Genomic DNA, 25884 nt, shown 5'->3' with positions numbered 1-25884 from the left:
TGGCTCAGTGAAGATCGGGGCTTTTTCTGTTCTTTGCTGTAGAGAAGTGTTGATGTTTATGGGTGTTTGTCAAGTTCATACTGATAAAAAGACAAATTTCAAGAATTTTAAAAGGATCATCATGCTATGTCTGCCTGGAAAGGGAAGTGCAATAACCACACACCAAGCATGCTTTCCACACTAGCGCCCATGGAGCAGCTGACCCTAGCTGGGGTTTCGAGTGTGCGAAATCAATTTGGTAGAAGATCTGCAGAAAGACAGGAGTAAGTCAGAGAGATGGACAGACCAGGGGTCGCGGGCAGACCATCTGCCTGGGCACTGTCTGACCTTACCTCTCCAGCTGCGTTATTTGGTCTAAGCCTCAGAGTAATTTGCAAGGTCTTCTGCAGGCTGCTGGGAGGTGATGGGTTGAAAAAGCAAATGAAAAGGGTTAATGTGTTTTATTTCCAGATTCAGAAAAGCTCAGCCCAAAGCTGCAGGTTGCAGGAGGCACACAGCTATTACTCTGGGGCAGGGAAGGGGTCAAAGAAATTTACTCCCCCTGCCCTAGCTAGGGCTGAGCCCAGCTGCCCTTGGCCCACTGAAGGGGTTTGGCTAATGAGGGCTCAGCAGCTGTGAGGCAGCAAGGCAGTCTACAGACCGGCAAAATTAACCAAAGAGCTGACGATGTGGCAACTAGTGTCCCTGAAGCCTTCCTCACTTTGGGCGGTAAATTTTCTGGACATGTGTTTCTCTTCCCAACTATATGAATCTGTGGGAGCCTGTGTTGATTTTCTGTATGGGAGGCTGAAAATGAGGTTCTGGCAGGTTTGACCAGGCTGCAAAGGAAGCTTTGATGATATAGCCCAGAAACCGGCAGAGTTTGTTTTGGAAGATTAGCCGAGCTAACTATGGAGGGGCACATTATCACCTGGGGATGAATTTTTTGGCCATGGCATTCCAAAAGTGGCACTTTGTGTGCTACGTGGCCCTCTTCTACATTCTTGGTGGCAGAGAAGGGGGCAAGGAGATAGACTGCTAAAAATTGCATAGTTTATAGACCACCCAGAAACGTTCATTTGACTATTGGCCCTAAGATCCTTGTCCAAAGAACAGTGAGTGGACATACTGCTGGAAGAGTGTGTCCTGTTGCTCAATGATATTCTTGCTACAAATGAAACCAAGGAAAGAAAGGAGATTCAGGGAAATGGGAGAATGGCTTCTGGGTGGTCCTTGGAGAAGGAAAGAGCAGTTGCTAGGCCAGGCTTTATTGTACACTGAAGGCAATATTTCCGGGGATATTTGCTCATCACATTTTGCAATAACATAATAAGAGCCATAATAAAGAGCACTTTAAGGTTTGTAAGGTGTTTTCCAGGAAGTGCAATCTCATTCCATCATTTTAATAGGATTCAATAATCTGCCCAGTGCTTGGCTAGCAGGAAATCTGGTAAGAGAAGAAAGCACATGAATATCCTCCCTTCACCAAGAAGCATTTTCTCCCGTCTTGGATCTTGCTCTTACACACAACCACCAAGGAGAAGTTTTGCAGAAAGGTTAACATTAGGGCAGTGTGTCACAATGGAAGGGGAATTGGCCTTGGGCTAGGGAGCCCCAGGTCCTGGCCACGTGACCTTGGACAAGTCACCACACCTCTTAGCGCTCCCATTGCTCTCCACAAACATAAGGTGCATAGAAAGTGTCAATGCACCCTGAGAGAGAGTTTCACCATCTGGTGAAATCCATTCCCAGCCCCATCCCAATCCCATATGCAAGAAGACCACCATGAAAATGATTTTGGCTGATACACCAAAGTTGGTGGCTGAGGATGAAATGGTAGAGAAATTACAGAAAGAATTCTAAAAATAGCCCCCAAATCAAATCAACATATGTCCCCATACTTGATGACTTCAATACAAAGTTGGGAAAAGGTGAGGAAGGGGAGAAAAGTAAGGGAAAGCACGGTCAGGAGAAGGAAATAAGGGAGACCAAAGACCTGGAGATCACACAGAAACCTCATGTATCCTCAACACTTTCTCAGAAAAGAAATGGCAGGCACTGTACATGCCAAGCAACAAATGGCATCATAAAGAATAGAAGAATTTATATTGCAATGGAAAGGAAAGACTTGTTATTAGTGTGGAAGCAATTCCTGAGTCAGCTAAAGTCAACCCATTGACTTGTCAGAACTAAGATTCAGAAGCAGTAAAAAATAAGACTAATAATGAGGAAAAGATATTACATATAACTGAAACAACTTAACCCTTTACAATGTAAATGTACAATGGTAGTCAGTCAGTAAACATTTATGAAGCACCTACTATGTGCCAGGCATGGTGTTAGGTGCTAGGGATACAAAGAAAGACAGAAGGCAGTCCTAGCTCACAAAAAGCTCACAGTGCAATGAGGGAGGGGAGTCCAAATGCAAACTATGGAGACACTAGATATACTGGGAAAAAGTGAGGATGATAACCAGAGGGAGGGCACTGGCATCGAGGAGCATTGGGAAAGGCTGCCTGAACAAAGTGGGGTTTTAGCTGGGATTCCAAGGAAGCCAGGAGGAGGAGATGAGGAGGGAGAGCAGCCGCTGCCGATGCCCAGATGGCAATAGGGGCAGCAAGAAAGCCAAAGCCATGGATCCCAGAGTACCGGGGGGGAGGGTAGGAGGCGGAAGAAGGTGTGAAAAGACTGGAAAGGGACAGGGAGGTGGCTTTAAATGTCAAACGGGAAATTTATGGTTGGTCCTGGAGGTAACAGGGAGCCACTGGAGTTTATCAAATGGGGGGATGGTGGTGATTATTTTTAGATCTTCGCTATAGGAATAATGAAGAGGAGGAAGAGGAGGATGAAGGCACTGTACTAAGCCCTTTACAATGATTATCTCATTTGGTCCTCACAACAACCCTGGGAGGTAGGTGTGATTATTATCCCCATTTTACAGGTGAGGAAACTGAGGCAGATAAAGGTAAAGTGACTTGGCCAGGGTCACACAGCTAGCAGACGTCCTGACTCCAGGTCCAACACTCTATAGACTTCGCCATCTGGCCAAGTGGAGGATGGTCTGGAGGGGCTCGAGGCAGGCAGACCCTTCAGCAGTGAGGGGATGAGGGCCTGCCCTGGAGGGGCACTACAACAGAGATGCTGCGAAGGTGAGACCGACAGCAATGGTGACCGACTGATGAGAGAGAAGGGATGAGAGCCTAGATCGGCAGAAGGAAGGCAGAAGAAGTTGTCCTGGACAACACCAGGGAGCTTCCCAAGAGGGAAAAGGTGACCAGGGCAGTTGGAGATATGATGAGCTGAGACCTGTCTACTAGGCAGCTGGAGATGCCAGGCTGGAGGTCAGCAGAGAGGCCGGGCCTAACGAGTACATCTGAGACTCAGCAGCACAGAGATTTTAATGAAAACCAAGGGGACTAATGAGATCACTGAGTGAAAAAGCAGAGAAAGAGAAGAGGGCCCGGGACAGGGTCCTGACAGACACCCGCAGTTACTGGGCATGACCTGGCTGAAGATCCAGCAGAGGAGACAGAGGAGAGGTCAGACGGAGAGAAGAAAACCAGGACAGAGAAGCATTGTGAGAACCTAGAGAGAAGACAGAGTCAAGAAGAAGCGGGGGTGGGGATTGACAGTGTCAGAGGCCGCAGAGAGGCCAAGGATGAGGAGTAAGAAGAGGCCCTTAGATGTGACAGTTAAGAGATCCTGGATGACCCTGAGGGAGCAGTTCCAATTGAATGATGAGGTCAGAAGCCAGACTGTTCAGAAGAGAGTGAGAAGAAGGGGCGCAGAGGCATTGGCTGTACTCTGTGACATAAGCAAGGAGAGGCACAGAACCAGAGCTAGCAGGGATGCCTGGATAACCGAGGACTTGGGGGGATAGAAGATGGAGGAGCAGTAGCAAAGCAGCCAGGAGACAGGGAAACAAGGAAGACAGTAAGAAAATGGGAAGCTAGCAGGGGCAGTCTGCTGGAAAAGGCAGTGGGATGGGTCACTTTGCAGATGGGGGTTGTTTTGACAAGGTGAAAGGTCATCTCAGCAGAGACGGGGTGAAGGTAGAGACAGTGACAGCAGGCATCTATCTGGCTGCTTGACGGGAGGAAGGGGGAAGTGGAAGCCAAGGTTCTCAGCTGGATGGGGGGAGGGAGGAGGTCTGGAAGAGCTGACTAGTGAGTGGGAGTCAGTGAGGGAGCTGTACGAGGATTGCCTTGTCACATCGAGGGCCCAGCTGACTTCACGTGACACAGACGTGTGGCAGACTCGGTCAGCAGTTCTGTGATTTTTTCCAGCTTCATTCAGTAGCACGCACATAGGAGAGAAGTCAGCAGATGGAGGCAGGAGTCCAGGGCTGGGGACTGGCAGGGAAAGTCAGGATAAAGGAGCAAGGGACTAGAGGTGAACTGGCTCACCAAAGGGGTCAAGATGGAGGAGGCTGTAGATCCAGAGTATGACACATGTCTGGGTAGCTGGGGTATGGTAGAGCAGGAGGTCATAGGCAATGAGGAAGGCAAAGAACTGTGAGACTGTGCTGTTTGAGGGAGCATCTTTATGTAGGCCCGTAGAATGAGGGCAGGACCTGGAGAGAAGAGAGGCTGTGAGCCAGGCCACTGGACTCACTGAGGAAAGAAGGGGAGTGTCCTGGAGGTCTGTAGACCAGAGCCACCAGAATCTGGACTGAGTCAGTGGCCTCAAAGGAGGAGAGGTGACTGAGGGATGCTGGGAGAGGGGGCCCCTGGAAGTGCGATGGAGAACATCCCAACTAACCCCACCTTGACCAGTGAGCCAAGGAGAATGAGTGACAGGGCAACCTGGAAATGGGGGCCAGGGAGGCTGTGTCATCAGGACGCATCCAGGTGTCAGTCAGAGCCAAAAGATTTAGGAAGACTGTAAGTCCAGAGAGTAGGGGACAGAGAATGGGGTTTGAATAATGATAGCTTGGAGGTTAGAATCATGAGGAAGGGGAGACTGAACAGGAGCAATCACTAATGATTAAGTTCAGGTGGGTTATTAACATCACTGGGGTGTGGGCTCTGAGTCCTCTGAGCCCTCTAAGGGTATTAGGCAGCTCAGGTGGGGAAGGTGATGGAATCCAGTTTCCCTCCTTGCCTGGAGGCAGAGAAAGCAGGAAGGGTCCTCAGCAATCAGGAAGGGGCCAGCCTGCAAGACCAACATTCAGAAATGGCAAATGGACATCAACACCAATAATTTTATACAGAAGTTTGGTCACAAGGAGGGCATTGAGGCACTGTGTGAGAGGCAGAGAAGAAGGGCTGCCCCATGGCCAAAGTGGGGGGCAGGGTGGGCAGGTTGACCACAGGCTCCACTGAGGGTGCCGTGGGGGAGGGTTTGGCCAAGCTATGAAGTCAAACCAATTCAGCAAACAACTGCCTGCCCTTATGCCTGGCTCTGGGGAAGAAACAGTTTAGCTAGGATGTAGCCCTTGTTTTCATGGGGCTCCCACCTCTGGGGCAAATGAGATACAGACACAGGTATTATGCACAGGTAAATAAAAAAGAGACAAAGGATAGCACCCCACCCCAGGAGGCCTGAGGGGAAGGCCTTCAGGAAGCTCCCATTTCTTTAGGTCTCTAAGGTTTGCTTCTCTGTGAGCTGGGGGATTCTAGGGTGGACATCCTCCTGCTACAGGGCCAGTGCATGGGCCTTTAAGTCAGTCATCATGGATTTATTAAGCAGCTACTATGTTCCACACCTAGGGCAGTCAAAGAAAGGCAAAAGGTCCTGCCTTCAAGGAGCTCACATCCTCATGGGGGCCAACACCTAGGTCCCTATAAGACATATGAGGTAAATGAGAGGTAATCCCAAAGAGCAGACCCTGAGGAGAGGCCTCCTGAAGAAGGCAGGGTTTGGGCTAAATCTTGAAGGAAGCTGGGAGGTAGAGATGAGGAAGGACAGCATTCCAGGCATGCACAGCCAGTGCAAACACAAAGAGAATCAGTAAGAAGGCCAGTAGAGTACATGGAGGGGAGAGTAAAGTGTAAGAGGATTGGGAAGGCAAAATGGGGACAGACTGTGAAGGGCTTTCAAAGATAAACCTGATTTTCTATTTGATCCTGGAGGTTCCAGGGAGCCCATAAATGCTGACTTCTTCCCTCTTTCCTCCCTCCCTTCCTCTCTCCTGCTCTTCCTTCCTCCTGAGCAGGGGGATGACACCAACAGACCTAAACTCCAGAATGCTTTGGCAGCTGAGTGTGAGATGGACTGGAGAGGGAAGGCCTGAGACCAACCAGAGAGCTCCTGCCATAGAGCAGGTGTGAAGGGATGCATGTGTGTGGGGGAGGGGGGATGAATACAAGAGACAGGAAGGGATAGAGAGATGGATGAATGGAAAGATAGATGAATAGATGGACAGATGGATGAATGGATAGATGGAGAGACAGACAGACAGATGATAGAGTGAGCAACTGAGTATGCATTAAGCCTTTACCATCCAGAGATGTTGCAAAGGTAGAAATGATATGGGAATGATACATCAGAAAAACAGTTCAAGATCTTAGGCCTCAATACCAGCTTTAACTATGGTTTTTTACGACTCTAGAGTTCCCAGGAAGCTGCATCCACTTACATATAGACGTCTTTGATGAGCCCCGTGTGATTTCAATACATTTTTTACCCGCTCATGTATTTCATCTGAGTTTGAAGGTGAGCACCAATCTGAATGATATCTGCAGATATAAATGACAAAGAGAGATGATTTGTAGAGAAGGTGGTGATGGGGAGACAGGGAACCCTTTCTAATCCCCAAATGTCTGTCACAGACAGCTATTCCTTCCCAACCCCTTCTCCACAACTGATAATACAGCCAGGATCCAAAAAGATTAGTATTTGGGCCAAATCTCAAAAGACAAACATAATTTAGATGAATTTCCTCTATTTGGATTTTAAAAAATCAAATGCCTAAGTACTGAATGAGGGAGCCACAGCTAGCCAACTATTTGAAGGGGTGACAGGAGGAAGTGGGATCGACCTTGTTCTGACTCCCAAAGACAGAATGAGGACCAGAGGGGCAGCATGTTCTGGCACAGGCTCCCTCAGGAAGAAGGGGCTCCCCGGTAAGGGAGGCTCAGTACAATTTAGAGCAGAATGTTATGGGGTTTCTGGGAGACAGTGGTCAATATGAAAAAGATGGGAAGAAATGGCAAGAGGGGGCTGAGAGCTCCAGCTGAGTTAGTGAAGAGTGTGGCCTGGAAGCTGAGGAACAGCCATACACGTGCTCTGCAAGAGAGTTTTGTGGTTGGCTGTCACTGAATGCTTGTGTTCCATTCTGGAAGCCACATTTTAGGAAAGATAAGTATTGACAAGCTGGAGGGCAATCAGGAGACTTCAGAGTGGGGCCCATGCAATTCAAGCATTAGCTGGAGGGCAGAGGAGTGTTTGCCCTAGGGAAGGCCTTACTCCCTGAGCCCAGAGGCTTCTGGGTCGGGATAAACCATCTCCTGCCTCTTCCCCTTTGAGGTTTCCCAGCCAGACAACAAAGCTAAGGCCACACAGTGCCAGACTCGCCCCGATGACAGTACATGGGAGGACTATTTGGACACGAGTTGATGACTGTGAACCTTCTAATCATCTGCTTTTCTCAGCAGACCTTACACTTTGCTGCCTGGATGCATACTCCCACCCCCTTCCATTCTCTCCATGCCCATGACAATGAAACCCTGTAAGAACGATGATAATATCCAGCATTTGCAAAACTCCATTTATGTGTTATATGATGCATCCAACAACCCCGTGAGGGAGATGCTGTTATTTATGCCCATTTTACAGAAGAGGAGACCGGTGCTGAGAATTTTAGTGACTTGCCAAGGGTCACACAGCTAGTAAGTGTCTGAGGCAGGATTTGAACTGGGGTCTTCCTGACTCCCACTTCCAGCACCTGTCCAGTCTCCTCAAAGCTTCCTCCCCAAGTCCCCTTCCATATCTGCCCACTCCTTTTGCTATGCCCTCTGCATGCTGGCTCCACGTTCAGCACATTTCCTTTCATCTTGCATCTTTCTCACTCCTTCCATTTTCTTGCACTTCTGACAGCTGACTCCCTGCAGATGCCTCAGCTTCCCCTGCCTCCCTCTAGCACTCATTCCATTTTCATTCATCCTCCCAATTCATGGGTGTGAGGGTGGGGTCTGAATATTCCTGGCTCCCTTCTGCCCCACCTATGCCACCATCACTCAGAGGCCATGGTTTGCCATTATCTACAGACCCTTAGCACATTCTCCCTTCTTCCTCAGTGAGTTCATTGCTTGGCTCACAGATTTCCTCTCTAACCCAACTCCTTTGCTCATCGTAAGGAATTTCAATGCATATTTTATACTCCTTCAAATACCCTAGTGAACTCTACTCCAGTTCTGCTCTCTACAGGGATGGTCTTGCCATTGAGAGTTCTACATCCATGTTCATAATCCTTTCTCTCTCCATTTCTCTCCCTATGCTTCATTCCCCCTAAATCTACTCTTTAATCCTTGTATTGTGCTAAGTCATCCCCCTGCTATTGCTACACCCTCTTCTCTTCTCAATCTGGACCGTTTGTGAACCACTGCGCTACTGATGACCATGCCTTGGAACAAGCTCCAACCCTGGCTTGCTCCCATCATCCACCTCCTTCACTCTCATTCACATGTTACCTACTGAAAGTGGAGGAAAGTGCAAAACCTGTTCTGACTGGATCCATCATAAAGCTATGTTATCCAGTCTCAAAAGTGGGCGCTCACCATAACAAGGCAATCTCCTATTTCATTGTCTCGCAGCTTCACTCACCACAGCGTCTTCTCTTCTTACACTTCTCATGATGCCTCATACTTCACCAAAGACTTGGGGTCATTCCTAGAGAATTCCTCTTCTCCCATTCCTCTGACATCACCCCTCACTCTTCTCTGATGCTAAGGTGGCCTTTCTGCTTGTCAAGGTCACCCCTCCACATGTACCCATGAGCCCATCTTCTTCAGCAGAGTGCCCCCCACTATCCTCCTCCTTCCTCCTCTCATTTTCAACCTCTCCCTAGCTGCTGGTTCCTTCCATACTGCCTATAAACCTATGCAATTCTCCCCCTGCTCCCATTTTAAAATCCTCATTAGGTTGTCCCATCTCCCTCTGCTAGCTTCCTATGATTCCTGCCCTCTTCTCACCTAACTTCCTTCAAAAAGTTACCGAGAGCTGATGACTAAATGACTCTTCTCTCCCTCTCTTTTAAAGCCTCTGCAAATCTGGCTTCCAACTTCATCATTCAACTGAAGTTGCAATTCCTTAATTGCCAAACTATCCGTCTTGACCTCTCTGCAGACCCTGGCAGACCCTGATACTACTTTGCCTCCTCCTGACTGCTCCTTCCTCTGATTTTTCATAATATTGCACTCCAGGTTCTCCTCTTACCTGTATGACCACTCCGTCTCAGACACATCCAGTAACTGTGGGGATCCCTCAAGGTTCCATTCTCATGTCCCTCTAGACTATCTTGCTTGGTGACCTCATTGGCTTCCTTGGGTTCAACTACTGTCTCTGTGTAGATGCCCCCCAGTTCTACTTATCCAGCCCAAGTCTCTCTCCTTCAAGCATCACCAACTACCTGTTGGACATTTTGAACCAGACGTCCCACAGACATACCAAACTCGACATGTCGAAAAGAGAACTTACCTTTTCTCCCCACCCAAAAACTTCCCCCTTCTAAATGTGTCTATTACTGCTGAGGGAACCACCATGTTGAGGGAGCCCAAGTTCCCAATTTATATTTCATCCTTAATTCCTCTCTCTCTCTCATCCCACATACCCAAACAGTTGCCAAATGCTGCTGTTTCTTTCTCTACAACGTTTCAAATACATCCCTTCTCCCTGCTCACACAGCCACCACCCTATTTGGGGCTCTAACTGCCTTTTGCCTGAACTACTACAAAAGCCTTCCCATTGATCTCCTGGCCACAAGTCTCCAATCCAGCCTCAGTTTGTGACCACCCAAAGTGCAGGTCAGACCCTGTCACCCCCTCACTCAAGAAGCCCCAGCAATTCTCTATCACCCCTAAGATTCCCTAGGAATCACTTGGTTTGCTATTTAAAGCTCTGAGCTGCTTGGTTCCTCCTCACCTTTCCAAAACGCTCACACTCTCATCTCCTCAAACCAGCCACACCAGCCTATTTGCTGTTCCTTGTACTTGGCCTCCACCGGCAGTCTTGGCCTCTTTGTCCTGGCTGCTCGTCATGCCTGGAGTGTCCTCCCTCCCTCCCCACCTCCAACTCTTACAATCCCTGGCTTCCTCTGAGAGCAGCTCCAGTACCACTGCCTCATTTCTCCAGCTGTTAGCACCATCCAAGTATTTATTAGGTGCCAACTATGTGCCAATCACTGTGCTAAGAGACGGGGATACCGAGAAAGGTAATGACCCAGTCCCTGCCCTCCAATGAGGTGGAAATAATTACGTAGATACAAGAGATATCATGGGTAGACGGAAGGAACTCTATTACTTTGCATGTCCCATTAGAATGTTAGCTCCTTGAGGGCAGAACAAAGGCTTTATCTTTGTATCCCCAAGGCTTAGCATAGCACTTGGCACACGGTAAGCATTTAAGAAATGTTTATTGATCAAGCAATTCTAGGACTAGGGTTGTTATTGAAGGAAAAGTCCTGTTCTGCTCTGCAAAGAGGACAATAGATGGAAGTCTCAGAGAAGCAGAATTACATTTGATGTAAAGGTAAACTTTGTACGATCAGAGCTGTACAAAAGCATAATGGGCTGCCATGACGGGGAGGGAGAGCCCCCTCACTGGAGAATTTCAAGCAAAGGCTGGAATAGCCACTTGTCAAGTATGTCAGGCAGTGAACAGCATTTATTAAGCACTTCCTGTATGCCAGGCACTGTGCTAAGCGCTGATACAAAGAAAGGCAAAATAAAGTCCTGAACCTCAAGGAGCTCTGTTTTGGTCCCTCTTTTCTTCTGCATTATTTTGCTCGTGATCCCATCAGCTCCCATGGATTCAACTGTCATCTCTATGCTAATGATGTTCAAACCTACTTATTGGACCTAACCCCTCTGCTGACCTCTAGACTCGCATCTCAAACTCCCTGTTAGACATCTAGAACTGGAAGTACCATAAACATCTTAAACACAGCTAAAGCTGAACTCACAGTCTTCCTTCCCCTTCACCCCCATCTCCTCTGCTTAACTTCCCTATTACTGTAGAGGGCACCACATCCTCCTAGTCACCCAGGCTTGGGTCAGCCTTGACCCTTCACTCTCACCTGCGTGCCCCTCCCCATCCAATCAATTGACAAATCCTATTGATTTTACCTCCCCAATCAATCTCTCCTTAGACATGGCTGCCATCTTGGTGCAGTTCCTCATCAGTCCACACCTGGACCAATATAATGGCTTCTTTCTCTCTAATCCACCCTCCTCTCAGCTGTCAAACACGTGAGTCTGAAAATGTCATAACACTCACCACTCCCCCCCCCCATTTCAATACACTCCAGCAGCTTCCTGAGACCTCTAGGATCAAACATAAAGTCATTTTGGCATCAGCAGCCTTTCATAACCTTCCCAGTCTTTTTCTACCTCAGTCTCCACATACTCTGTGACCATCCAGCCTCCTTTCCTCAGATATGACACTTTATCTCCTGACTCTGGGCATTTTGGCTGGCTGTTCTCCCTGCTTGAAATGCTATTCCTCCATATCTTCTTCTGAGGCTTTCCTGGCTAGCTCTTTGCATGTGGCTTCACTCATTAGGCTATGAGCTCCTTGAGAGCAGGGACTGTCTTTGACCTTTCTTTTTTTGTTTTGTTTTTTACTTTTTTTTTTTGGAAGGGGGAGGCAGGGCAATCAGGGTTAAGTGACTTGCCCAAGGTCACACAGCTAGTAAGTGTCAAGTGTCTGAGGCTGGATTTGAACTTGGGTCTTCCTGACTTCAGGGCCGATGCTCTATTTACTGTGCCACCTAGCTGCCCCCTGACCTTTCTTTATATCCCCAGTGATGAGTACCAACTTGGCACATAGTAGGTGCTTAATAAATACTTATTGACTAACTCAGAAAGGCCTCTTGCAGAATTTGCTGACTGACCAAGTCCTGAAGAAATCCAGGGAAACTAAGAGGAGGGAGTGAGGGAGGAGAGGACATCAAGTATGGGGGAGGTCAGTGTAAGGCACATGAAAGATGTAGTAACCTGTTCAAGGAACTACCAGTAAGTCAATGTATCTAGACTTTAGACTGTGTTGAGGGTAGAGGGTATTCTCAGTGCAGTCTGATCTGGCCTACATGATCTCTGAGATCCCTTCCAGCTCTGAAAGTTTCTGATCCTGGTTTTGTGTAATCTGTAAATCTGATCAGCACATTAAGTAAAAGAATGCATTTGGACTTCCCCCAAAAGGATGCTGAAGATACTGCTTTCTGCTGATTTCGTTTAATGGTGCTGACATAAAAACGTCATCTTCTCTACTTCTCTAAACAAATCAGGCAGATTCCCTTTTAATTTTCTTTCTATGAAAGGTCTAACACATACACATAATCCATTCATGGTTACCATACAGATTGTGAGTGTGTGTGGCCGTGTGGCCTAGGAGAAAGGCACGCTGGATTCAAATACCCACTCTGTTCCTCTCTAACTGTGTGACTGGGGAGGCTGTACCGGCTGGACCTGTCGCCTGTGACTCAGAGGAGCGAGGCCATGGCATCTCCAAGGTCACTCATTCCAGCTCTAAGTATATAGCTTTCATTCAGAAAACACATTTTGAAAAAGCTGAGGCCATTCATGCTTTTTTATTTGGGGGCTTTTTACAGGAGAATACTTTGCATATTTCATCCATGCCATGTTTCAAATGCACCCACATTTGCACATAAGGAAGAAGATAAATCGCAAATTAATGTTCTTGCCAGGGCAGTTGCCAGTAATCCATTTGTAAATCAGCCAAATTAATCATTGATTTATAAAAAGGAATTTGATAAAGTCCATTCACCCAACACATGCTAAGTGTCTACTGTGTGCTAGGTCCCTTGATGGGCTCTAAAAGCAGTTAGGAGGCAGGCCAGGGTGTTCAACAACCCCTCCATGTCACCCATCAGCACGTGAGAATCGGGTGCTAGCGCATTCATAGCAATGGTGCTCGTGTGTTTTGGAACCCAGGGCTGAAGCTAAGCAGCTCCAAGTTGCTCTGCTCCAAGGCCCAGCAAGGCCCATCAGAGAAGCCACTAGTCTGCGCTGTGGGATAAGGGATACCAGAGAAGGGCATGAACCTTTAACATCTTCCTTCGTAAGATTCCAAATCCCAAGTATGATTAAGGAGAGTCTCCGCTTCTTTTTAATTAGTTTTCCTAGTATGTCACCTGTCTAATTTTTGTAATAACTATAAAGCCTAATCCAAATTTTAAGGCATATTATTAATATTTAAACCACTTCAAGTCATCTTGGGGAGGAAAATAGCTTCCAAAATCTGATCTCATGATATTGGGAACATTTTAGGTTGTATCGGAGACATTTCACATAACTGGATTGAAGCAAAGCACCTCATTTAAAAGGGCTTGCATTGCATTTGCCAAGTACCACTAATAAGTATTTTAAAAGCAATCACAGCTCCCAAGGTTTATGCCCGACGACACTGTCAGCTCTTTCCTGCAGCATTCTAGGAAAGCTCATTGAATTTCAGTCCTTGTTTGCCCAGATAAACAAAATAAACTTCGATACCTGCATTCTTTGTCATACTTCCAATTTTCCAGGGGACACAGACACATTCTACAGTTACATCGGTTTAAATTGTTTATCGATTCCAATAGATTATATAAACACTTTGGAAGTATTGCTCAGTGACCCAGAAAAAGCCAGATTAATCAGAGAGTGGCTTATAATTCATTTTAAAGATGCCAGCCACACTGAAGCACAATCAATGGGACAAAACCATTTTTCCTTCCCTGGTAATACAACTAAAGACATTAATTTTTTTGTTTACTGAGGATAGGGAAAAAAATTAAATTCTGGTCTAAAACACTGTGGGTGTGTGTGTGTGTGTGTGTGTGTGTGTGTGTGTGTGTGTAAATATCTGTATTTTTCATTTGAAGAGTCTGCATAAAGTAGATGAATAAAATTCAGACATCTCTACCTGGGAATCACAGACTTTAGAAATCCAAACAGAAGGCAACGTCTCTATTTTTACGTTGCTCAATAATGCAGGAAGCACTTACTAAGCACCTACTATGTGCTAGGAACTTCTCGAGGTGTCGTGAATACAGAGACAAAACAATGAATGAGGACCTGCCCTCCAGTTTCACTGAAGCAGCCTCATCCTGGCTCTCATGTAGACACTAAGCATAAGTCTCTCAGTCTCCGAAACACTGGCTTTGGTCTAAGTGAGGAATTACCTCTTGGCTCACACTCCCACACCTTCTCCAAGATGCTCCGACATTCCCCAATGACAGCACCCCACCAAAGGGCCAACCCAGAGCACAAGGGATCATGGGCACAGAGCAAACCGACTGATCAACCAAGAAGCATTCGTTGCTTCCCATGTGCCAGTTTCCAGGGGATACAAACACAAAAATCAAACTGCCTCTTCCACAAGGAGCTTACCTTGTATTGGGGGACACGTACAAACACACACATACATATATGTACAAGTACATCGGTGCATACATGCAGGATGATTTTTTGAGAAAAGGTACTAAAAGATGCTAGTCTGCAGGGGTGGAGGGTGAGGGTGGGGAATGAGCTCTTACACACGTGTATAAAGTGACAGTCAAGCCAAATCTTGAAGGAAACACCAGAGCTTGAGAGTGGAGGGGCTGAGGGAGGACATACCAGGCATGAGGAACAGCCAGTGTAACAGCCTAGAGATGAGAGACGGAGCAGTAAAAAGACCAGTGTGGCTCTGGGGGACAGTGAGGGAAAGGAGGCTAGGAAGGTGGGCTGGGCCCAGTGGGAAGCACTCTGAATGACCAACAAAGGCCTTCCTGTTTGTTCTAGAATGTACTGCTGAGTAGGCGAGTGACATTAGGGGAATCATCACCCTGGCAGCTCCCTAGAAGGCTGATAAGCTTCCCAAGTGAGGCTCCAAGCCAGACCCAAACTACCCCTAAGAACACAATAGCCTAGGCCCTGATCTCTAAAGTCCTAGGGTAAGGCAGGCCCCTCTGCAGCACCTGGTGGGCTTACAAAGGGCTTCCACTGCAGTGAGCAGGTGCCATTGACCGCAATTAACAGATGAGGAGGCTCATCTCCCAGAGGGAATATGACCCATCCAAGATCACTTGCCCAGTCAGGGAAGGTCATCCTGCTCAGATCTCCTGCCTCCCAGTACGTGCACCTTAGAGACCCAGTGCTGCGCCCCCTCCAACTCCCTCAGTCAAAGTACTGGACTAACAGCTGGAAAGGCCTGTAGAGATCAAGGGGCCCCCTCCTCCCATTTTACAGATAAGGACGCTGACCAGAGGGTAAAGGGACTTGCCCAAGGCCACAGAGTCAGTGAAAGGCAGTGGTTTCACTTGAGGCTGGTCTTCTGACTCCAAGTTGAGACTCAAGTTATAGTTCAGATAACCCCCAAAGCTGCCTTTCTTTTAGAGGTTTGTTTTTTCCCCTAGAATCAGAGATTCTTAATTGGAGTCTGTGAAGTTGCTTTTGATAACAGTCATTTTCCTCCCCTTGGTCTGAGCAAGGGTCTACCCCAGGCTTGCCAGCTGTCCCAAGTAGGTGGTGGCAGGGAAGGCAGTACAAGAGCCCCTTCTCCAGGGGGTGCAACATGTGAGCTTCGCCTCAGAGCACAGATGCTCCAACAAGGCACATGTCCAAGGGGCAGAATACATGGGGTCTACTCACCAACCCTTCCTTGGGGGTAGCTTCCTCCCCTCCCCTCCTCTCCTCTCCTCTCCTCTCCTCTCCCCTCTCCTCCCCTTCCCTCCTCTCCTCCCGTCCTCTCCTCTCTTTTCCCCTCCTCAACTCTCCTGGAAACCCTTTCAGGAAAAGCAAGGCACTGCCCCCCAGATAGTCTTGGGGGCAGTGCCCTTTTCCTATGGTCCTGATGGGGTTGTACCTCTGATTCACTTTCAGCTGTCAGACTCAGGCAATTGGATCCAACAGGTTTGTTACAATATAGAAACTTGCTAGGCTGCTTTTATCTCCTCCATCTGACATGAGATGGAAGGATTTGAGGTCATCAGCAGAATGAGCTTCTGGAGAGCAGGAGCCATCTTCTGCCTTTCTTGGCTTCCCCAGCACTTAGCACAGTGCCTGGCACATAGAAGGCGTTCAATAAATGTTTATCGATTGACTCACTGGTGGTATCGGCTAGGATTTTCTTTCTTCCAACCACAGGAAAGCTCACTCTGGGAATCAACAGATGAAGTGGGCAAGGAGCCCCTTCCCTTCCCCATGTGGGGATATCTGATGTGCAGAGATTGAATGAGCCACACAATAAGCAGAGCTGAATGCAGAGATGAGCCTAGGGGCTCATCCCTTTGCAGCTACCCAGGGCTCCCTGGTCATCTGCAAGGGCATGATGTGGGACGCCCGCTTGTGGTGTATTGTACAGAGGACTCCTGTTCATGTGGATGGCTCTGAGCCTAGAGGCCTGTGAGACCTGAGATGGCTGAGCTGGATGGGACCTTAAGGAACAGGGAGTACCACTGGCACTTTTCTACTGGCCATCCAGGAGGAACTCAAGCCTCCCTGGCCCTAGCCCACCCTGGCATCTACCATGAACTGTCCGACTCCATCACACTCTGGGTGCCATTCACCAAACTCTTTCTCCCACCAACAGTTGCTAAGCCAGGTTTGCTAGTGAAGGCCATCGGTCGATGAGGTTCCCCCCAGCTCTAAGAGTCTGTGACCCTGGGGAAGCCTCTGCCCAAGTGCCTCATTCTACAGAAAGCAACAATTAGATTTTCTGAGCATCTTTGAATACACAAAGCACTTCCCTCCTTCTGATGATCTCGAGAGGCTGCTGAGGCCCAAGGAAGCCTAAGGACGTGTACAGTTTCATGGCTGTTAAGGGGAAGGGCTGTAACCCAAGTTCAAACATTCTAAACTCAATACCAGTGTCCCAGGACACTGCCTTGGCTTCCTCAGAGGAAACTAAGGTTTAGAGAGGCAGGTAATTTTCCCAAGCCCCTCTTATGAAGCCTGGTCAGAGAGGGAGAACACATATAGCCTCACCTTTCCCTGAGAGTCGACTGATTGAGCACAGGGCTGGGAGAGCGTTTCTGCATTGAGGATGGTGCTGAGTGGACCAAGAGAGCCCGGTCTGGGTGGGGTGGCCTAGATTGCCTTGGGGCAAGGTATTCTTCACACCTTTCAAGAGAATCTTCACGGTCTCTTATATGACATGGCTTAGTAATCTGTGAAAAGACACATTAACAAGTGTTTAAGAACCCAAGGATCAGAAGCCCAATGACACATCTATGAGAGAAAGTGCCCCCAATAGCCAATCCATTGGACGGCTCCTTCAGCCCACAATCATTTACACAGCATGACTAGGAGCTGTCCAAGGTCACATATGAAGAAAAAAAGCCAAAAATCTTCCCTTAAGGACCCAACAGCTAGTCAGACAGAGCACCCACAGGGAAAAGGTCCCAGACTCACAGAACCCCAGAGCTCACCCAGAGGGGAGTGGGACCTCCTTCTGCACCAAAGTTTCCAAGCAATCACAGCTTTTCCAGAGGAGAGAGTGGCCCCCAGAGATGGTGAGTGCCTCCATCACTAGAGGACTATGCTAGGGATGGCCCAGAAGGGATTTCTGTTGAGGTCTGGCCTAAACAAGAGGACATCTGAGATTCATTCTGGCTCAGAGTCTATGATTCTCTGGTGCATCCTAGATGCCTAGAGATCCTACAGAGATGGGGTTGGACCAAGGCTACTTCCAGCTTTAAACCTATGATCCTAGCTTTACAGAGCAGGAAACTGAGGCTGAGACCTCTATGAATGGGGAGCCCTCCACTCCATCTGAGAAAGGCCCACTGTGGGCACCTCCTGGCTCCAAGGCCTGCTGCTCTCCAGGGTGCTGACGGCAGGCTGGCTGGCCAAGGGTTTGCACATGGTGGCCAGCTAGAAACTGCAGAGAGCCAGTCAACATCAAATGGTCAACAACCGAAGAAACCAAAGTCAATCTGAGTCAACAAGCACAATCAAAAGCATAAGATACTGAGCTCAAAAATGTTAAAGCAGCATAGTAGTGCCAGCGACACAAGGTCCTACTTGGAGGGATGCTGTAGCAAAAACTCTGGACTTAGAGTTAGGTGCCCTGGATGCCAGGCCTGGCTCTGACACTGACCAGCTCTGACACCGAGGTGAGTCATTTTTAACCTGTCTGTCTTCTCATCTGTGAAATGGGAATACTGATACTGACCTTCCATGCAGGATGGCAAACACCACAGCACTAGAGGAAGGACAGCTACATTCATAGTTGTATGAGGTCAGATCAGGTGGCCTTTGCCAAGGCTCAAAGACAGACACCAATGATAGGCGCAACACGAGATCAGAAGAGGGTGAAGTCTGCACACTGGGTCAGCCTCTGACTGCAAAATGGGGTGCTGAACTCAGAGCTGTCAGTTCTAGGACCTCACCTCCAGCAGCCAAGGCTGTTTGCCCTCAGCCCTGGGGGAGGAAGCCCTCTGCCACTGCTCTTATCCAACACCTCCCTCCTGGGTTTTTTGCCCACTGGACACCTTGCTTTTGTATGTGGCAACAGTCAAACTAAAAAGTACAGTGATCCCCAAGAAACCACCTAAGGGGGTTTAGAAAGGTCTCCTGGCAGGAGCCTCGAATAGCAACAGATAGCTGTGATTCTGGGCTCTGTTCCTCGTCTGCTCCTGAGCCTGGACAGACCACTGGTGTGGGGCACCCAGTCTTTATGTACCCAGGACTGTGCAGGGGCCTTTCACAAACATCGATGGAAGCCAGTATTCATGGAGATTTGCTGAACTCCAAGTGGGGAGAGGAAGCAGGGCAGAAAGGCAAGGAAGGCACTGTTTGAATTCTGTCCAGAGAATGCTACTGTAGGAGGGGAGTGAGGGACTGAACACGTTGGCATAAAAAGAGCCATTTGATTTCAACCTGGGAGACAGTACTGGGAGTGATGTGGGGAAAGCCACCATGAGACAGACTGCAGTCCAGCATGGAAGAGCTTCCCAGCAAGGAGGGCTGTGCCTGGAGTAGAGAGAAGTGTCCAATCACCACCAAGGGCGGATGAGCTCTGCCTGGGGAGGCCTGGAAGGGGCCCCTGCTCAGGAAGAGGCTGTCCTAGCTGACCTCTGACCCGCTCCTCTAGCCAGCTGTCATCTTGGATTCCCATTCCCACCCACAAGAACTTAGTCGAGGCAAGAAAAGAAAATCTTACTATGTGATTAATACTCATCTCCCTACTGGGCACAGAGATATTACATTCATCCCCTAAATTGCTTTTTAACAAGGGGAAGACAAAAAGAAAGGAATTGGGACAATCAGGAATTAATAAGAGACTTGTACCAGTTTGGGGAGGGAATGGAAAAGGAACTGGCTTATACTGGATTGGAGGACAGAAAGGAAGCATCACCGTCCCACCCCAGCCTGCCACCACCAGGCTCCTTGGGACCCTGACACCCCACAGCCCATTAGCCCCCCTCTTCTGACAGCATCTCCTGGATGGGTCTCCTCCTCTCCACTTCCACTCCTAGTTCCAGGCTCAAAGACCCCCTCCTAGCCAAGGTCTTTATGGATCTCCCCAGGTGGAAGGGCCTTCCCCAATCCAGAAAAGATTGAACTCACTTCAGATAAATTTCCTGTGGATTTATCTGCATAAATCGTTTCTTCCCAAGCAGAAGGTAAAGACCTTGAGGGCAGGGTCTGTTTTGTCCTTCTCATCCCCAGTGCCTTGCACATAGTAGGCATTTACAAATCCTTTCCTAACTTCCTTTTCTGCCCTCAGTGTCTCCCCTCTCAAGGAGCTAAGCAGAATCTAACTGTGAAGCCAACAGGTCTAAGGATGTCGCTCCCTGCTCAGATCCCTGCACTCGCTTGCTACCACCTCTAAGAAGAAGATAAACACTAGTTCCAGCCTTGCATTCCTTTTATAACCATCCAAATAAAAATGTTTGGCACTGGCCCCAGTCTCATTCCATGGTCCTTCCATTCACGCACGCTACCCTCTGGCAGATGGACCTTCTTCCTTTTTCAGGTCCCTGTGAGGGGTGTCCCCCCTGCCTGCTCCCCATTCTCAGCCCTGCCTCTGAGAATCCCAGCGCCACCTTCCCCATGAGGCCTTTCCCAGGCTCTTGGATGCCAGTGCCTCCCACTCCTGAAATGACCTTGCATGTACTTTGTGTACACTCTATGTTCACTTTCACACCCATGTCAGCTTCTCTCCTTAAACTGGGCTTCCTTCTGAGCCCAGGGCCTGGCCCACAGTAGGTGCTTCATAGATGCCTGCTGACCAATTGATGGGATAATTCTTCCAGTTTCATTTGCAGGCTCTTTCTAAGGTTCACCGAACTTTATAATGACAGCCTCAGAGCTGGAAAGGGCCAGGAGGCCAGGGAGTCCGACCCATGCCCACAGGTCTTTCCACACTTACAAATGCCCTTCCTCCCAGTGCTTTCTCCTTGATGCTAACAACCTCCACCTCTTTCAGCCTAGCCCCACACAGAAGACATGGTCTCTGGGCCCTTCACTTCAGGCTGCCTTCCTCTGAACAATTTCCAGCCCATCAAGTTTTTCTTCAGTCCATGGGGCCCAGAATGAAATTCCATATTCCAGGTGTAGCTAAGACTTACGGATGAGCAGGCAATCACAGGGAAAGAAAAGAAGGCTCAAAGGAAGGGGAGAGTGAGGGCGGGAGGGGCAGATACATGTTCCAAACTGCAGATAAATGAATATACACAGATTGCACCAAGAAGCTGCTCTGGTAATCCAGCACCTGCAACTTCATCCAAGGAGCTTAAATAATGACAAGGTGCATTTGTCATATTCTCATTTATACTGAAGCCGCATGTGTCTATCGTTCCTTATTTCCGTGCCCTACACCAGACTGGAATCAGATCATCATCTTCTTTTCTGCAGCCACTAAAAGGCCTAACCCTGGAGTGCAGAGGATGGAGCCAGAGGACTCGACTTCATAGATTCACATAAACCATCAGGGCTCAAGGGGACCTTAGAGGTGAAGTCCAAATGCCTCATTTTCCAGAAAAGAAAACAGGCCCAGGAAGGTGGGGACCTGCTCAAAGTGACACAGATCTGAATCTAAATCCCTCAGGGTGGAGTAGCTCTGCTCTTGCCCTGCTCTGATTTAAATTCCTCTGTGCAATGGCGAGATGCATCTCAAGGCTAGGACCCCATGGAGAACACCCAGGTGTCCAACCATCAGGTTTGCAAGAAAAGGAAACTTTTCGGTTTTCTCAGAGAAGGAAGGTGATTTGTCCAAGGTCACACAGGTATTAGCACAAAGATTGGAGGCCCGGTCCTCAGCATCACGCTGCAGATGACGTACTTATTAAATGTCTGCTAAATGCTGGCTCCATAGGCATTTGGCCCAAGAGGGCAGAAGCAGACCCAGTGGAAGGTGAAGGGAAGGGGAGAGGGGAAATAGAAGAGAGGCAGATTTAGGTCTGTTGTTATTAAAGACTTCCTGACAATGATTATTATCCCAAAGTGGGCTGAGCAGCCTTAGAAGATTGTGGGGTCCCCATCCTTACAGGGCTCCAGGCTGAGGCTGCAGCACCCAACCAGCCAGGCTGTGAATTCCCTCCCAACTCTGAGATGTTCAGATCCCTGAATAAATTCTGTTAGAAAATAGTAGTGCTTAAAGGTCTTAGGAATGTGATTAATTAATTAATTGATAGTTATACTACCTAGATAGCACAATGGTTTTCTCCAATAACTTTTTTTCTTTTTAGAAAAGAAATCAATTTTAATTAAAATGTCCAAGATAAAGAGTCTCTACCCCATTAACACTTTTCAAGTTGGCGACCTGGAAATGCTGGAGCTCTCCAAGAAGACCCCAGTATATTTCCATTGGTAGAAGTGCGGACATTTGCTAGCTTCAAGACCCAGCCACCATCAGAAGCCAGCACAAGTCTGGGTCTCGTCTCATGCCCAGGCGGCTTGTGGTGCTTTGATCAGGTTTCTGTCCCTTCCTAGCCTTCTCACCGATTCATTAATAGGAAGGGCAGCCATTCCACAGTGAGCCGCCTGCAGAGCACTTATTTTCTCATTGTGAAGATCAGACACAAGGGCCTCTGGAATCCGGAGTGCTGACAGAATACCTTCCTTTTAAAGCCAGCCCCTCACTTACAGATGAGGAAACCGAGGGATAGAGAGGGAAGAGCTTTGATCAATATCCCCCAAGGTCTAAGTGGCAGAGCCTGGTCTCAAACTGAGGCCTTCTGACTTTCTGACAGGTCTTTCCACTACATCAGAAAGCAAGATGTTGGAACTGTCCCCACTCCAGAAGGGGAATTTTCAGGGAAAAGCACATACAGGAGGAAGTGATCTTGGAGATCACATCTAAAGCCCACTTTCTCCTTGTGTAGAGGCCCAGAAACAATCTGGATTCTTTGGAAGTTGACTGAGAAATCAAGGGGTCCCAGGCTCAAACCCCCCTCAGATAGTCACTGGCTACCTGCACAATCACTTCACCTGGGGCAGCTTCCTCATCTGTAAAATGAGGAGGCTGGGTCATCCTCCACGCAGGTGCTAAGGTATTTCTTAAAGCACAGGTCTATCCATACCACTGCCCTCCTCTCCTCCAGGGCTAATACTTCTGCTGGGCTTGAAGACCTCAAAGCTACCTTCCTGCTCAAAATCCTACTATCTCCTATTTCTCTTTTTCCATCTTTGCACCCCTGTAATAAACACAGGTTCGTTGCACTTTCATAAATGATTGTTAAATTGAACTGAAGACTCCATAGGTCTCTCGGAATAGTGATGTTAAAGTACTAACCTTTTATGTGATTCAAAAATGCTACAAATTTCAGCAATATAAGAAAGACCTCCCTAACCAGCGGAACTGACCCACAATGGAAGGCTGCCTGGATGAGGAGTGAACTTCGCATGAAGGGACCTCAGACGCTGTCCAGTCCAACCCCTTCCAAGGCTCAGGAAAGTTCTGTGACTTCATGTAGGAAGGAAATCATGGTTCCTTTATTCCCCAGCCAAAAGCCTCCACTGCAAGCTGACTTGGTATCTCACTATTCTCTGGATATCCCAAGCTTTTAGGGGGACACTGTTCCCTTCTCTCTGGCTACCCCAGTCCTGCCAATCCCTCAGGGCCTAGCTCAAGTCGTATTTCTTTGGGAAGGTCTTCCCTAGCTGCTCCTAGCTGTGTGATTCTCCAGCACTTCTCTGGCCACGTAGTCCAGCATTTACTTCCAGACTAGAGGGTCAATAATACTGAGGACAAGTAGAACTGAGTGATCAATAAATACTTCTGGAATAAATGAATGAATAGAATAGAACAGAATAGAACAGAATAGCAGGCTAAGAAGTTTATATAGTTAGCTGGTACAGTTGAAAAGAGGCAGGTTAGGCCTGGGGTCACAAGACCTGAGTTCAAATTTGGCCTCAGAAATTTACTAGCTGTGTGACTCTGGACAAGCCCCTTAAACTCAGTTTGCCTCAGTTTCCTTAGCTGTAAAATGGGGACAATGATAGCATCTACCACCTGTGAGGACAGGATCAAACGAGATAACATTTGTAAAGGGCTTGGCACAGGGCCTGGCACAGAGTAGGCACCATAGAAAAGCTTCCTCTCTTTCTTTCCCCTTTCCCCCAATGACAAATCAATACATTGCTTGGATTTGAGAAGGTTCCATTTCAGCAGAGGCAGAACAAAAAGCTGAAACAAAAAGAAAATACGCAAGCGCCGCTGAGCCACCATCATGGCTGCAGACCCCGGTGATCCGAGGGCCCCTAAGTGCTGGTGGACGTGCCCTGCTGGAGAATAGGAGCGAAGTCTGAGCTTCACAGAAGGCCTCTTTGGCTCTCCATGGTTGGCCAGCCTTATGTGATAGGGCCGCATATTCACGCCCTCCCTCAGAATAGACACAACTTTCATTCTATTTTCTCTGACCTTTTCTACACACCTTATATTCCTTGGTTCGGTAGCTGCCAAGATGAGCATGATCTGAAAAAGGATGTTACAAAAGAATTAAAATAAAAATATTTGATAACATAAAGAAAAGATCAGCAATCTGGCTTCAGCTGTTATCTCTACTGTCATATTATTAGAACATTCAGTCACTTCTAATTCAAAATTCAAAAGAGCTCTGTACTCCTCAGGATGACAAAATGGTGCAGAGATCAAACCCATCCCAGACAGAAATGATTTGATAACCATCTGATGTCACTGGGGGAAAGAGCCCTAGCCTTGGCCTGAGAAGATGTGGGTTTGAGACCCCCAAGCTTGGAACACTCTCCTCCTCCCTCTGCCATCTAGCCTCTTGGGCTTCCTTCAACCCAAATCCTGCCTCTCTATGGGAATTTTCCTGATCCTTCTTAACTCTAGGACCTTCCCTCTGTTCATTGTCTCCAGTTTCCTCTGCCTATAGCTTGTTTGCATCTAGCTGTTTGCCTGTTGCCTCCCCCAATAGACTGTGAGCACCTTGAGGGCTGGGACTGGCCCTGCCTTTATCTGTATCCAGAGTGCTTAGCACAGTGCTGGCACATAGTAGGTGCTTATCCTACCCCCACCCCCTTTTACTACATGGGGGACCACAGGCAAGTCACTTCTCTTTATTTTCCTCCTACTAAAGCGAGGGAGTTGGAACACATACCAAGCCATCCCTAGACCAGGAACGCCCTGCCCCCCACATTCCATCTACTGAATTTCTACTTATCCATTAGCAGCCGCCTCCTCCAAAGCCTTCTCTGATTCCCTCCTTCAGAAGGGTCAGTAACAACTTCTCCCACAGACCTCCCACTGCACACATTTCTATCATTCTCCAACATACTTACCAAGTGATAAACGATAACTATCTATGTTTGGGTCTTTTCTTCTACCAGGCTGTAAGCACTATGAAAGTAGCTTATGAGGGGCTATATCTCATCTAAGCTTTGTATCTTTCCCAGCATCCAGGATCATGCTATGCATTTATACATGTTTGTTAGATATTGTTGAATGAATCTTCACAGTCTGCCATTTTATGACGGTCTGGATGCCCATTCTGGGCAACGAGCAGAGAAGGTACACAGGCGGCCTAGAGGGCCTTTGGAAGTTTCTCCAGCTCTGAGATTCAGAGGGCGAAGAGGAGAAATTGGGAGTAGAGGCAGCTATGAGAATTATGTCCAAAGCACTGTGCATGCAACTTAACCATTTTCTTTGGTATGTTTAAAACAACACAGAAAATCCAGCTTGAGTCTCAAGTCTCATCCAGCCAATATCTACCCAAGCCAGCTCTCTCCACACAGGATCAGATACCTGGGCCTACATCCCTAGGCCTTCCAGAATTCATGCCCCAGGCCCAGGGGAGGCCAATTCACTTGTCTTTGGAGCTTTGGCCCTAGAGTCTGGCCCCACCAGACTGATTGGGCCCACTAATTGGGCCAGAATGTGTATAGGCCGCTCCATACACCAGACCATGCTTCAGTTTTACAGCCTGTCCAGTTAGCCACCCAGTCTTCTCCACTCTCACCTCCTCCCCACACCCCCTTCCACTTTCCCAGAACAAAATATCTTCCACCAGTCATTCCTCCCCTGTTTGTCTTTTCTTCCATATTTGAATGTAAGCTCCTTGAGGGAGCTTGTCTATATTTTTAATATTTGTTAATACCAGTGCTTACCTTAGAAATGACAATATCTTAGTATTATCACAAAAATTGTTTTGACCTCTCAGACTCCCCAAAAGGTCTGCAGACAACACTTTGAGAAGTGTTATCCTAGGGAGTCATGTTGTGTGGAATCCAAATTTTCCTTTGAATCTCTGTTTGCCGTTGTTAGTCATTCTCTGTCTTTGGGGTCTCTGGGTTT

The 25884-nt window shown here is 47.9% G+C and overlaps 1 protein-coding gene across 1 annotated transcript in view; it reads right to left on the bottom strand.

Annotated features, from left to right (window-relative positions):
* SPATA6 (spermatogenesis associated 6) overlaps positions 1 to 25884 on the bottom strand; it is a 127286-nt gene that overhangs the window by 19794 nt on the left and 81608 nt on the right. Inside the window, exons 9-11 of the mRNA XM_036755449.1 lie at positions 24002 to 24042; positions 17106 to 17287; positions 6608 to 6659 (exon numbers count right to left, since the gene is read on the bottom strand). Coding sequence (XP_036611344.1) covers positions 6608 to 6659; positions 17106 to 17287; positions 24002 to 24042 — 275 coding nt within the window. The remainder of the gene's footprint in view (positions 1 to 6607; positions 6660 to 17105; positions 17288 to 24001; positions 24043 to 25884) is intronic.

Source organism: Trichosurus vulpecula, chromosome 4, assembly GCF_011100635.1.
Source record: "Trichosurus vulpecula isolate mTriVul1 chromosome 4, mTriVul1.pri, whole genome shotgun sequence".
Taxonomy (NCBI): Eukaryota; Metazoa; Chordata; class Mammalia; order Diprotodontia; family Phalangeridae; genus Trichosurus; species Trichosurus vulpecula.
Note: the sequence above shows the minus strand (reverse complement) of the source record. Positions and strands in the feature narration are given on the sequence as shown.